At 35.8% G+C, this 13,311-nt stretch overlaps 1 protein-coding gene across 4 annotated transcripts in view; it reads left to right on the top strand.

The window, feature by feature from the left end:
- Positions 1–13,311, top strand: part of zmynd11 (zinc finger, MYND-type containing 11) — a 141,021-nt gene that overhangs the window by 24,862 nt on the left and 102,848 nt on the right. For all 4 annotated transcript variants that reach the window (XM_028804132.2, XM_028804131.2, XM_028804134.2 and 1 more), the window contains exon 2: positions 8,611–8,747. In XM_028804132.2, the coding sequence (XP_028659965.1) occupies positions 8,632–8,747 (116 nt within the window). In that variant the 5' untranslated portion in view covers positions 8,611–8,631. The remainder of the gene's footprint in view (positions 1–8,610; positions 8,748–13,311) is intronic.

Below are 13,311 nucleotides of genomic sequence, written 5' to 3'. Positions count from 1 at the left end.
TAGTAGGTAATGATATGTGAAGCAGTATTGAATACTGACTTATGTATGCAGACAAGTGATGTCACTGGTCTAGTACTATACTGGTAGAAGGTTTCAAAATCCTAATAATCACTGTGGCAGGATGAGCTACAGTATCACATGTGTGAACAGAAAATCCCATAACTGCCATCCATATTGATTTTTTGAGTTCTTCCACAACCTCAGTGCTACAAGTGACATCAGCAGTCTGCTCTGTTCAGGCAATATGCATGAAAATGTTTGCATCACTTCAAAGCACCCACATGAAACAGTACTTTTTGCTATTAAAAGAGAAAAATGTGAATGTTGCACTTTAAGTATGTGTAAGTAATACAAAGTAAAGCTCTATTCACAGTTGCTATTTTTTTAAGTAAATCAAACAATTTACACATCATTGGCTGCGTTATACTGGAGAAAATAAAATCAAAGCTCAGTTTAAATTTTGGTAAGACATATTTATACTTACACCAGAAGAACTATGAATGACTAGCTGATACACTGAAGAAAAAAAAACCTAGGCATGACATTTGATTATATATCACTACTATGTTTAGAAGTTGAATCATTTTCTGTTCCTTTATATGCAAGTTTTTCAAATTCACTTAGAGTTTATCGCAGTGAGTCAAGTTTATACTCAAGCAAATAGAACTATAATTTTGAGCAAAGTCAAATCATTCATTCTTGAGTACATAATTTCACATTGAGGGTTAGCAGACATTTTGAATAAACAGGCATGACATCTTGTATCATGCTGTTTTTTTGTTTGCTGCTTTGCCATGTACTTTTGTTTTAAGTCTGTGATATTCATAATCAATGTATTACTTCAATCCAAAGCCTATACTTGAAATACTTACATTGCGGATTTTGCACATACTTCCCATGAGTGGGGGAATCCTTTGGGTATTCCCATTTCCTCCCACATTCCTGACTGAACAGCTATAAGTTAGTGCTTGATTAAAAAAAAAAAAAAAAAAAAATTATTTATTTTATTTTTTGCAATTCAGTTTGCCATGATTGTGTTATAACCTTTAAAAAAATTGTATTCCTCGTTTCCTTTAATCATAAATGTGTGTACTAAAAAAAAAAAAAAGAAAAAGAAGTCTATATAATTTTACTTAAAACATTTTAATTAGGTAAACTGTCTGAAAGTCTGATTTATGTTGCAATCAAATTTGCAAAAGACAGGTAATTGATGAAAACATTTAATAGTTTTCTAGCTCATTAAACTGAAGACCAGAAAAAATGGCTATCATTGTACCAGAGAAAGTAACATAATTGTTTACGGTACAGGTTTTGCTAAAACATTACCTGTAGAATTGCACCTTCAACAATATGCAATGAAAGGTAAAAATCTATTCGGTGGAAATTCTTAACTCCATTCGCAGATAACTGTTAAAATTTTTCCAGTCCATTGGTACATTAAGTAATTGTAAAAATAAATGTCGTGCTTACAATCCTTCTGATGCACTTTTTTTTTTGTTCCTGTCTTTTTTTCAAGCACACTAAGTAAATCAGTAAATGTTATCTTCTATCCCCACCTCTCCCATCCCACTAGTCTTCCTTGGCTTTAATGTTGAAAATGCATTTTTTATTATGGTCTTATTTACTGCTATATTCACTGATTGCAAACTGCATGTTTAAAAATAAAAAAAAGAACATATGACAGAAAATGTTTAAAACGTATGATTCAGTTCAAAGTGATCATGATAATTTTTCAGTATACTGATCTCTGCCTACTGAGGTTAAAAAACAAGAACCTTGTAAATCTGTCAAGAACTGACAGCTTTTCAAGGTTATCCAAAGAAAGTAATTTTAGTTTTCCTAATGAGAAGTGTCTTTAAGATAAATGGTATTGTGGCTTTTGACATCAGCTGTGAATTTACCCTATTCCTCCTTGGCAGTTCAGAGGCATATATATTAATAAAATGCTTGCTGGGCTGGTCTTTAGGGCTCTGTGACACTGTATAGGAATAATCAGGGATGGAAAATGAAAGAACAAATAAATATATTTCAGAGTCATGGAGCACTTTTAAAATATATTATTGTTTGTTTTCAATTTCAAAATCTTTATGAATGTAAATGAAATAAATGTCTGTATAAGAGAAAGAATAGAATTTAAAAGGGGATCCTGGAGTAGGAACAGTTGTTAAATTTTGGGTACAAAACGTGTGGCCAAAGTAGGAATCTTCAATAGCAAGTTGTTTGCATGTTTGTTTTAATTGTTTGATAAAGCTACAACAGGTACAATACCTTTGCAAAAAAAAAAAAAAAAAAAAAATTACATTTATTTATTGTCTTACTGGACAGTCTGTAAACATTTAGTACAGCTTTAGTTTCTGATTCATGTATAAGGATAGGCTGTAACAACCACTTCACAATTGCAGTCATGCACCAAATTACGGTTCCATTTGAGACCGACTATTTGGCTGTATGTTGGTCACAAAGTGCACAGGTAAGTGCAACTGAGGCTTTGTGAGTCCAGTGTAGGTCACCGGTAAGCATACTTTAACTGCCTATATGGAGTAGCACAAACCAATATTTGCATCTCAGTGGCCACATGTTGGGTCCATGTAAGGCTGTTTCCTTACATGGTGCTGCAGATGGATTATGATTGGTTGCTGTCATTGGGACTCGGTTGTTCGCTAAAGTGATCTGCACCACTGCTCAGTACGTTTCCCCATTTCTAACTGAGCCTGTTTCATCAAGGGGGATGCTCAAATGGACTTGATTTGACAATAGGGTGGTTTTCAGTTGCTGCAAGTGGGTCACCAATGAGTTTAAAAATGGCGAATCTAGGGTGCGGGACCTAAAACTTGAAAAACACCGGTATAAGGAAGGCATTGCTGGCCAAATACACAAGAATTAGTCATGTGGAGTAGCATAGATCAAAACAAACCTTAAAGGGCCCTCCAAGATTTATAATTTTGGATGGTCAGTTTCTAAACATTATTACCCAATTACTTTCCTAGGCCACTGCTGTAAGTGTGAATTGCCTCACCTCGTTGGGGTGTAAATTGGCACGTGACTGTAGAAAACTAGTGCTACTTAAACCCATTGACTACGAGTGTCAGACAGCAATGCTGAACAAAAGTGCCAAAGCAATACTGATTAAAAAAGACAATTTCTAAGAATAAAGAAACAGATTTTGCAGCCAGTATTTAAAAAAAGTATAATCCAAAAATGTGAAAACATTGAGTATAGAAAAAGCAGTCACCACCAGTTGAGATCTCAGTATTTGCAGATATTTTAATTCTTACTTTTCTAAGGCTTTTTTCAGGTTACTGAGAAGGCATAAATCCAATTAGTAACACAGTAATTCCCCATTAGAAAAAAAGCTTCCAAAACCAAAGAGAGACAGTGTATAAATTTATAATGTTTATTCCATATTTGCAAAAGTAAAGGGAATAATTGCCAACTAAGTTAATCTCCGTCATTACATCTTGTATAGCATCTAGTCCTCCAATTAATAAACCCTCTACTTTTCAGAAGACCAGTGAATCACAGTACATAAATACAATTTTAAATTGTTAAGTCAAACTTTGTCCAAACTATCTGTCTTTAAAGATGATCTCAATGGGGTAACTATATTATCATTAGTACTGAATGTCTCTCTGAAGGAGCATTTGTTGAAGGAATGCTAGGTTGCTAAACCTTGAAAAAATCGACATGCATTTTACATCATTCAAGTGCATTTGTTTTACTGTTTGTATTGGATAGATGTTGTGACTGGATAGATCTGTTGATTCACAGCAGTCTTAATACAGTGCCTGAACATATTCAGGGTAAGTAAAGAGAACAGGTGGAATTGTGTTCAGAAAACGTACAAGAATTGGTACATTAGATGTACATAGCCTTCATCTAGTAGAAAACACAAAGTAGATAAAGGAAGCACTAACTAAAGAGCACAAATTTCAGTAAGAAATCTTACTCACTGGAGAAAGCTTTAATATCTGTATCCTTATCCAATCCAGTTTATAATAGTTTATTGTAGTTTAATAGTTAACCCTTGTGGCCTCCTGAGATGTTGTAGACACGATCCTCAGAAGTGCATTGCCAGGTGACAAAGAATTCTCCATGCCATTGAATCCCTTCCTTGCACATTTAAATCTCCCATCTGAAACTGAAATTTGTAACAATTGCAATAAATATTTTTAAGAATTTGGCATTTGCCAAAGATATTTGGTAAGTGTTCTTTCTTACTTGTTGCAAGAATAGTTAGTATTTTTTAAATCACTATTTTATAATTATGCCAAATCTTTTACTGAGGACTTATTTTTTTCATCGTTAATGTTTTGGTAAGGTCATATGCATAGGATGTTATGTTCCTGTTGACATTGCTCTTGACCAGAACTTGCATCTGTGGAATTTGGAAATGGGCTGTTCAGCAGTGCTGCATAAGTGTGCTGTAGGAGTCAAGGACACAGGCGTGCAATGTCCTCTGTTTACACTGCTCTTTAGAAGAAACTTGACTAAACTGTGCTAAATTGGATGGCTAAAAACAGGCTAAAGTATTTTTGTGTACGCCGACAACACAGAATTTCAGGGCAACTTGGATTGTTTAGTGAATTCATATTTAGGTTCATGCTGCCAAATTGTGACTGTGTTTAGAAAGATAAAGAAACACACAATCATCTGTTTTTTTAATGTTTATAGCGGGCTTGATTTACTTTAAACTGGAATATGAAAAGTAAAAAATCAGTGATACACACAAGCAAATTACAAACAATGCTGAAAAAGAACTTGAGCTTTATAAAAATTGACTGTAGAAACATGCCATCTCTATAACTCTTAAAAAAGAACATTTCAGTATAAAAATTAGGACTTTCTTTAGAATGTGACAATTTACTTTTATTTTCTCTTATGGTCTTTTGTAATTTTATATATATGAAAAGTAAAAAATCTGTAATACACATGAACAGATTACAAACAATGCTCAAAAAGAACTTGAGCTTTATTAAAATTGACTGTAGAAACATGCCACCTCTATAACTCTTAAAAAAGAACATTTCAGTATAAAAATTAGGACTTCCTTTAGAATGCGACAATTTACTTTTATTTTCTCTTATGGTCTTTTGTAATTTTATATTTAGAAAAGCAAATATGTTCATAAGTAGACAACTAATAGTCATACTCAATCCCACTCCAGGTCAGAGGAGCAGGGACCTATCATGGTAGAACACTCACACTGAGATCATTTAGTCAAACTGGAGTACCCAGAAGAAAAACAGACATAGGTAGAACATTCAGACTTCACACAGATTATCAGGTGCTGGATTTGCACCTAGTTTGTTGTATCTTTGAAGTGGCAGTGCTAATCTGTGTGCACTACTCTGGTATCTGAGTTAAAAATATAACTATTATAACAAATATCTCAAACTTCTTAAAGTGACTTAATTCAAATTTACAGCTTTATGCTGACTGTTTAACTGTTATAACTGACTATAAATGACATGATAAATGTAGTATTGGGGGGCGGGGCAAGAAGTGTTTTCTTAGCATATTTTATTTTCTCTAAATTTTTTGTATTATTGTACTGGTGCAATGTTTTTCATGGCAAGTCTGTTTTTTTGGCCAAATATATGTGGGAGATGTTACATGCAAAATGTATATTATGTTACAATAGCTGAAATATCAAGCTAATAAGCCTGTCAATAATATGTAATCTGTAGTCTTAAGAAAAAATAAGTTGCGACTTTTTGAAAAATGCCTGAAATATTAATATCTAAATGTTTTTAAATGGTCAGATTTTGACCTCCTCAAATACAATTTCACCCCAACCCGAGTCAGAAACCTCCTCTTGTGTTAAATTTAATTGGGAGATTTCCCTCTTTAATTCAAAAAATGGATTTTGAGACCTGAACTGCATCCATTATTGTGAACTATGTGACTAGCTTAATTATCATTTGAAGGATAAATCAGGCATTAACTAAAAATTCACATAGCTGAGGGAATTAAAAAAAAATTGAGACAGGTGGTTGTATTGAGTAGTGATATGTACTGCTTGTATATACCTTGTTCATTTCAAAATAATATTTATAAGTTGGTGTTTAAAGCTTGCACATTAGCTTAGCTGATAATAACAATGCTATGAAAGAGCAACACACAGTTACGCACTTAGTGGGGATAAGTACTGTATATATATTTAAATAGTATGCGAGCAACTGCAATTTTTGATGACATAATTACTAAAGTCCAGGCTCATTCTGTAGTGACAAGTGTGTGCGAGACCACAGATCTAAATGAAAGCATATGCCTAATTGCTTACTTACGGCAGTTACAATGAGGGGATAAATAAGGACTGTGTAGTATATATTGAGTCTTAATTAATATATTCAATATATACACAGGTTAAGATAAAGTTTAAAAAAAACAATAACGTATACATTCCCCTGAATTCTATGAAACATCGTCATTTATTGTTACATGTGAGGTAAAAAATCCATCCATCTTCCAACCCGTTGAATCCGAACACAGGGTCACGGGGGTCTGCTGGAGCCAATCCCAGCCAACACAGGGCACAAGGCAAGAACCAATCCTGGGCAGGGTGCTAACCCACCGCAGGAGGTAAAAAATCTTCCCTTCAAAATTCCTGAGTTACATTTTTCCAGCATTGGATGGATCAGTACAGATTTTTAATTAATTTATCTACTGATAGTAGTGTTAGGTTAAAATTTGAGTCCAAAGAAATAACTGATTCTGTGTGTCTTAATTTTCTGTGTGATTTTTCCGCAATCTTTGTGCAGTATTCACTTTTAGTAGATCAGATAGTGACTATGCTCTCAGATGGCATTAAGTCATTTTTATAATTTGCAATCTATTTACTTTTTCCTCTGTGTTCTCTTTACATAGGCACAAAAGATTATATTTTAGTCCTGTAAAACATATAACACATTTTATGTTTCTTAATACAAAATGCACATGGTCTAAAGTTTACAAAACAACCAGAGATTGTGCTTAATCCGTTTAGTACCAAACATTTTTTTAAATCTAACTCTGCTGGAACAGATTCCAGCACCTGTAACCATGATTTGTACAAAGTGGGTACACATAACACATGCTGAATCTTTAAAGTTTTTTCTTTTTCCTCTCCACATCTCATAATACTCAAGGATAGACTGAGATATATAGTTTATATTCAGTTGTTGTTTGACATAACCTGCTTCAAAACTACTGTGATGATGACGAAACACTGTATTTTGAACTTTTATTGTTATCAACAAATAACTGAACTTTTTGTAGTGTCATTTATTGGTAGCTACAGTGTGTTTGGCAAAAAACATAATCTCATAAGTGCACAGGTGCTACATTTGATACATCCTTGTGCAGGTTTGCATTTTATTATTGTTTATGTAAGTGTAAAATTATTTGAGAGGGAACATAACATTAAGCTTGTAGTCATTAAAAAAATAATTAAGTAGGATGGATATCAGTGCAAGGTTCATTTGCATGTGTATATGTGACAATTCTTGATACCAGGGTCTGTCGATTTTTTTTTTTTTTTTTTGTCTTATTCTGTCAGGTACTTTGTACATTTATGTAAGTAATTTGGAGTTAGGGCATTTCTTTGCATATTTTGGCCGAATTATTCTAACAAAATCCTCAAAACCTTGGTGTTTAGCAGTATTCTGAGGCTGTATTATAGAATGACAAAATTTCTAATTATTAGGTACACTTAAGCGGTTAAAACCAATGAAGTTTACACATTGACTTTGATTTTCTTTTTTGGGCTATACAATTAAAATATTAAGTCCAAAAGTCATAAAAGCATTATTTTTATATACTGTGTTATCCCCTGAGAGAAAATTGCCTTTTCACATGACCTTTGGGGTCAGAGGGTGGGGTGAGCCATTGTACAGCTCTCCTAGAGCAATATTCTAGGTTAAGGGCCTTACTCAAGGACCCATCAAAGCAGGATCCCTTCTGGCAGTAACAATTCAAGTCCATCATCAAGGGAGCAATCAAAAACTATTTAATTGTGAAAATGTATGTACTTTTGTTGATTCTTGCCGTGTGATATTATGGTGGAACAGAATTTAAAAGGAAACCTTGATGGCTGATAGGGTTGAAACCCTTTCTTTATGGTTGTACACATACTGCTTTGCTTGTGCTTTCAGTGTGTTAGCTGGTATAAAGACAACAAGCTGTATGTGACTTCAAAGAAGATTTGCTAATAAATAAATTTTCAATAAAGAAATAATATGAATTGATTATTTTGTAGGATTGCACTATAGATTGAATATCCTGGGTTTGAATTCTTCATCCAGTCGTAGTCTGTATGGAGTTTGCTTGTCTCCCCTTGTCTATGTGACTTTTTCTCCAGGTACACTGGCTTCCCTCCCATATCTCCAAAGATCTGCACATTATGTTAAGTGGCAATTCTAAATTAGTCCAGTGTGGCTGTGTGCATGAGTGTGGTCTCTGATGGAATAGTACCACATCCTAGGTTTTTTTTTCCCTACCTTATTATTTTAAATTATTTTAAATGCTCATCCCTAGTATGAAGAGGCACACCTTAGAAAAATATATTTGTGTTTTAAATTAATGAATTTGCTAAGTAGTGTTTATTATTTTTCCTTCTTTTTTTAATTGCAGATATAAAGGAATAAGGACACCATGTCACGGACAGCAAAGAAAAGGCAGGCAGATCCCAAAGTGGTCCAGTATATCTGGGCAGCAATTGAAGTAATCCGTAATCAAAAACAAATTGCAAATATGGACCGTATATCAAAGTAAGTTGTGACGTTTCTTGGTATCTCTTCTTTGATAGTTAACCTTTTTGGAGATTTTTTTTAGAAAAATGTAAGGAGTATTCAGTATTTTATACTATGTTTACTCAGAATTTCAAAGTGAGGAAAGCAAGCAAAAAGATTTTTGTATAAAATAAGAGAGTAAACCTGACATTCTATCTATGGAACACTTTTTACTGTATGAGCACAACACATATTTAAAGTTGACTTTGTAACTCCACAGTTGCATTGTACAGTCGTGGCTAAAAGTTTTGAGAACGACACAAATGATAATTTTCACAAAGTTTGCTGTATCAGTTTTTATAATGGCAATTTGCATATACTCCAGAATGTTATGAAGAGGGATCAGATGAATTGCAATTAATTGCAAAGTCCCTCTTTGCCATGAAAATGAACTTAATCCCAAAAAACCCATATCCACTGCTGTTGTGAAGAAGGCTTCAGGGTGCCCAAGAAAGTCCAGCAAATGCCAGGACCATCTCCTAAAGCTGATTCAGCTACGTGAGTGCATCTCTATGCACAGTGAGGCAAAGACTATTGGAGGATGGCCTGGTGTCAAGAAGGGCAGCAAAGAAGCCACTGCTCTCCAAGAAAAACCAAAGGTACAGGAATTGGACTGCTAAGGACTGAGGTAAAGTCATTTTGTCTGATGAATCCCCTTTCCAGTTGTTTGGGGCATACGGAAAAAAGATTGTCTGGAGAAAAAACGGTGAATGCTACCACCAGTCCTGTGTCATACCAACAGTAAAGCATCCTGAGGCCATTCTTGCGTGGGGTTGCTTATCAGCCAATGGAGTGGGCCCACTACACTTTTGCCTAAAAACATAGCCATGAGTAAAGCATGGTACCAAAACTTCCTCCAAGAGCAACTTCTCCCAGCCATCCTAGAACAGTTTGGTGATGAACAATGCCTTTTCCAGCATGATGGAGCCATAAGACAAAAGTGATAACTAAGTGGCTCGGGGAACAAAACATCGAAATTATGGGTCCAATGCCAGGAAACTCCCCAGACCTTAATCCCATTGAGAACTTGTGGTCAATCCTCAAGAGGCAGGTGGACAAACAAAAACCTACAAATTCTGACAAACTCCAAGCATTAATTATGCAAGAATGGGCTTCCTTCAATTAGGATTAGGCCCAGAAGTTGATTGACAGCATGCTGGGATGAATTGCAGAGGTCTTGAAAAAGAAGGGCCAACACTACAAATATTGACTCTTTGCATAAACTTAATGTAATTGTCAATAAAAGCCTTTGAAACTTATGAAATGCTTGTAATTATACTTCAGTATACCATAGAAACATCTGACGAAAAGATCTAAAAACACTGAAGCAGCAACCTTTGTGAAAACTAATACTTGTGTTATTCTCGAAACTTTTGGCCACGACTGTATACTCCTGACTAGTGTTGAATTGATGCTAAAATTTTGACTTTGGTACCAATAGTACTGGTATTAAAGCAAATAACCAATAACTTTGCAGTCTTTTCACAAAGTAAATGTTTTTTCCTTCCAAAAAGTATTGACAAAAATGAACTTTGACTATAGTAATAGAATAGTGGCACATTGAATTTATTTTAAATATTGTAACTACCACCACGAACAGTATGGGTACATGTGCTGGAGCACTCCTGATCCACCAATCCATTACTGTATCACAATTTCCATCCCACTCTAATTTTGGCATTGTAATCCAGACATGTTATGCTGCAGTACATTTGTTATATTGTACAATCATTTATAAAACAGACAGATTTTTCTACTCCACTGTTCTGCTTTCTGGTTAGTAGGTGTAATAACAACAGAATCTCCTGCTGCTAGGCCTTCTCGTGGTGAGACGTGACCCCTCCTTTCCTTTTTTCTGTACCATCAATGGGCAATCAGGGGCACAACACTGGGTCTGACTCCCGACCAATGTTGTCTGGTGATCCGAGGCACAGCATTGGATACCATCCTTGACCACTATTGTCTGGCGTTCTGTAGCTAGGTAATACGGCAAACCTCAGACCAGCTCCTGAAATTAGAAATAAGTTGGGGTGGGGTACCTCAATTTAGACTTCATTTAGGAACATGGAATGTTGGATCTTTAACCGGTCACTGTGGCGAATTGCGTGAAACTTTGAGAAAGCAAAATGTTAATATTTGCAGCTTGCAAGGAACTAGGTGGAAAGGTCATGGCACTAGAGTGATTTGTAGATACAAGCTGATGTGGTCTGGAGGTAGATTTGGTATAAATGGTATTGGTATTTTGATTTCAACAAAGCTAATTGACTGCATATTAGTGTGGAAAGGATAAACAACCAGATTCTCATGGTCAGCTTTGTCCTAGGTGACAGGAAAGTCAGCGTTATATCTTGTTACACTCCACAAGTCAACCGAAGCACTGAATAGAAGTCCCTCTTCTGAGAACAGCTAGAAAATGCAGTTGTGAATATTGGTGGTGATCAGGACCTCTTTATTACAAGGGATATGAATGGGCATTTAGGGTAAAATGCAGGGAACTGTACTAAGGCTTATTGGAATTTGGGCTTTGGTAACAGAAATGCAGAAGGAAGGTGCTAACCTACAATTTGCAGAAGCCATGAATACGTCAGTGATGAACACATTTTTCAACAAGTGTGAAGAGCATTTAGTAACTATTAAGTCAGGAGATGTGAAAAGCACTATTGACATGACTTATTAGGTCAGTACAGAAGAAGGAGGTTTACAGTGTCAAGTCAATTGTAGATTAAGTCAGGAGATGTGAAAAGCACTATTGACATGACTTATTAGGTCAGTACAGAAGAAGGAGGTTTACAGTGTCAAGTCAATTGTAGAAGAATGTGTCAGCCAACATCATCTAGTAGTTCCCAACTTGAAATGGAAAATCAAAGGTAAATGAAAAAGAGCAAAAACATCACCCATCCAAAAGTTAAATCATAGCAACTCTGAGAAGTTGAAACTTGTCAAGCATTTGCTGAAAAAAAGAAAAGACTGGGCTGCAGAATCAACAGAAGAGGCAAATAGCCAAAGTATTCAATGGGGTTCCTTTGAAAACATGCTTATGAACATGGCTATGAATGTCTGTGGTGTATCAAAGAATAAGCCAGTGCACACTGAGCGATGATGGTGGTGTGAACTAAAAAAGCTATAAAAGAAAAGAGGGCTAAGTTCAAAGAATGGCAAAAGGCTAAAAATGCCAAAAGAGCCTTGAAGCATGTTGAGTATGTTAAGACAAGAAAGGAAGCTAAAAGATGTGTTGCCCGAGTTTAGGATCAAATCTTTAAAGAAACTAAACAACGCTTAGATCAAAGAGATGAGCGAGACAGTATTTTGAAAATAGCAAAGCGGAAGAAAGGAGACCGTCAAGATGTTTCTGGTGTTCGTTTCTTGAAAGAGGATAGAGGAATTGGCCTCAGTTGCTAAAGAAAAGTAGTGTCAAAATGGCTGAAATATTTTGACAGAATTGCTGAATCAAGAGAATGACTAGAATAATAATTTAAAGTATTAGCCTGTTGAAGGACCTGTGGAGTTAATAAGCAGATGTGACACTGTTGAGGATCTGAAATGGATGAAGAACAGAAAAGCTGCTGGCCCAATCTGCCTTGATGCAGATATGCTAAAGGCAGGCAGCGACATTGTAATTGATGCGTTGACAGAACTTTGCAATAACCTTGTTTCTATGAGTAAAATTCCTCAAAGTTGGTGTCATAGTGAAATGGGTTGGTTCTTGTTTTTAAAGGCAAAGGAGGCCCTATGGAATGTGGCTTTTGGAAAAAAACAATGAAAGTTGTCAAATGTTTTTTTGAAAACAAAATTGCAACAAAAATTGACAATGAACTAAATGCAGTTCTGTTTCTGGCCAAGTGTAGGTACCACAGATGCCATCTTTGTCGCCATTCTACTCCAAGAAAAACACCGAAAGAAAGATAAAGAACTTTGGTAGGCATTTGTCTACCTTGAGAAGGTGGTCTCATGGACATTGAGAGAATCCGCCATTGAGGAATGGTTATGCAGTGTTAAGCAGTTAAGCAGTGATGACCATGTTGTGTGGGTGCTAAAACGAGAGTCAGAACCAATATGGGCTACAGTGATCCCTCGCTATATCGCGCTTCGCCTTTTGCGGCTTCACTCCATCGCGGATTTTATATGTAAGCATATTTAAATATATATCGCGGATTTTTTGCTGGTTCGCGGATTTCTGCGGACAATGGGTCTTTTAATTTCTGGTACATGCTTCCTCAGTTGGTTTGCCCAGTTGATTTCATGCAAGGGATGCTATTGGCAGATGGCTGAGAAGCTAGATTGCTTACTCTTCTCTCTCTCTTGCGCTGACTTTCTCTGATCCTGATGTATGGGGATTGAGCAGGGGGGTTGTTCGCACACCTAGACGATACGGACGCTCGTCTAAAAATGCTGAAAGATTATCTTCACGTTGCTATCTTTTGTGCAGCTGCTTCCTGAAGCGACATGCTGCACGGTGCTTCGCATACTTAAAAGCTCGAAGGGCACGTATTGATTTTTGACTGAAAAACAAACTCACTCTCTCTCTCTCTCTCTCTCTCTCTCT

This window comes from Erpetoichthys calabaricus, chromosome 6, assembly GCF_900747795.2.
Source record: "Erpetoichthys calabaricus chromosome 6, fErpCal1.3, whole genome shotgun sequence".
NCBI lineage: Eukaryota > Metazoa > Chordata > Cladistia > Polypteriformes > Polypteridae > Erpetoichthys > Erpetoichthys calabaricus.
Note: the sequence above shows the minus strand (reverse complement) of the source record. Positions and strands in the feature narration are given on the sequence as shown.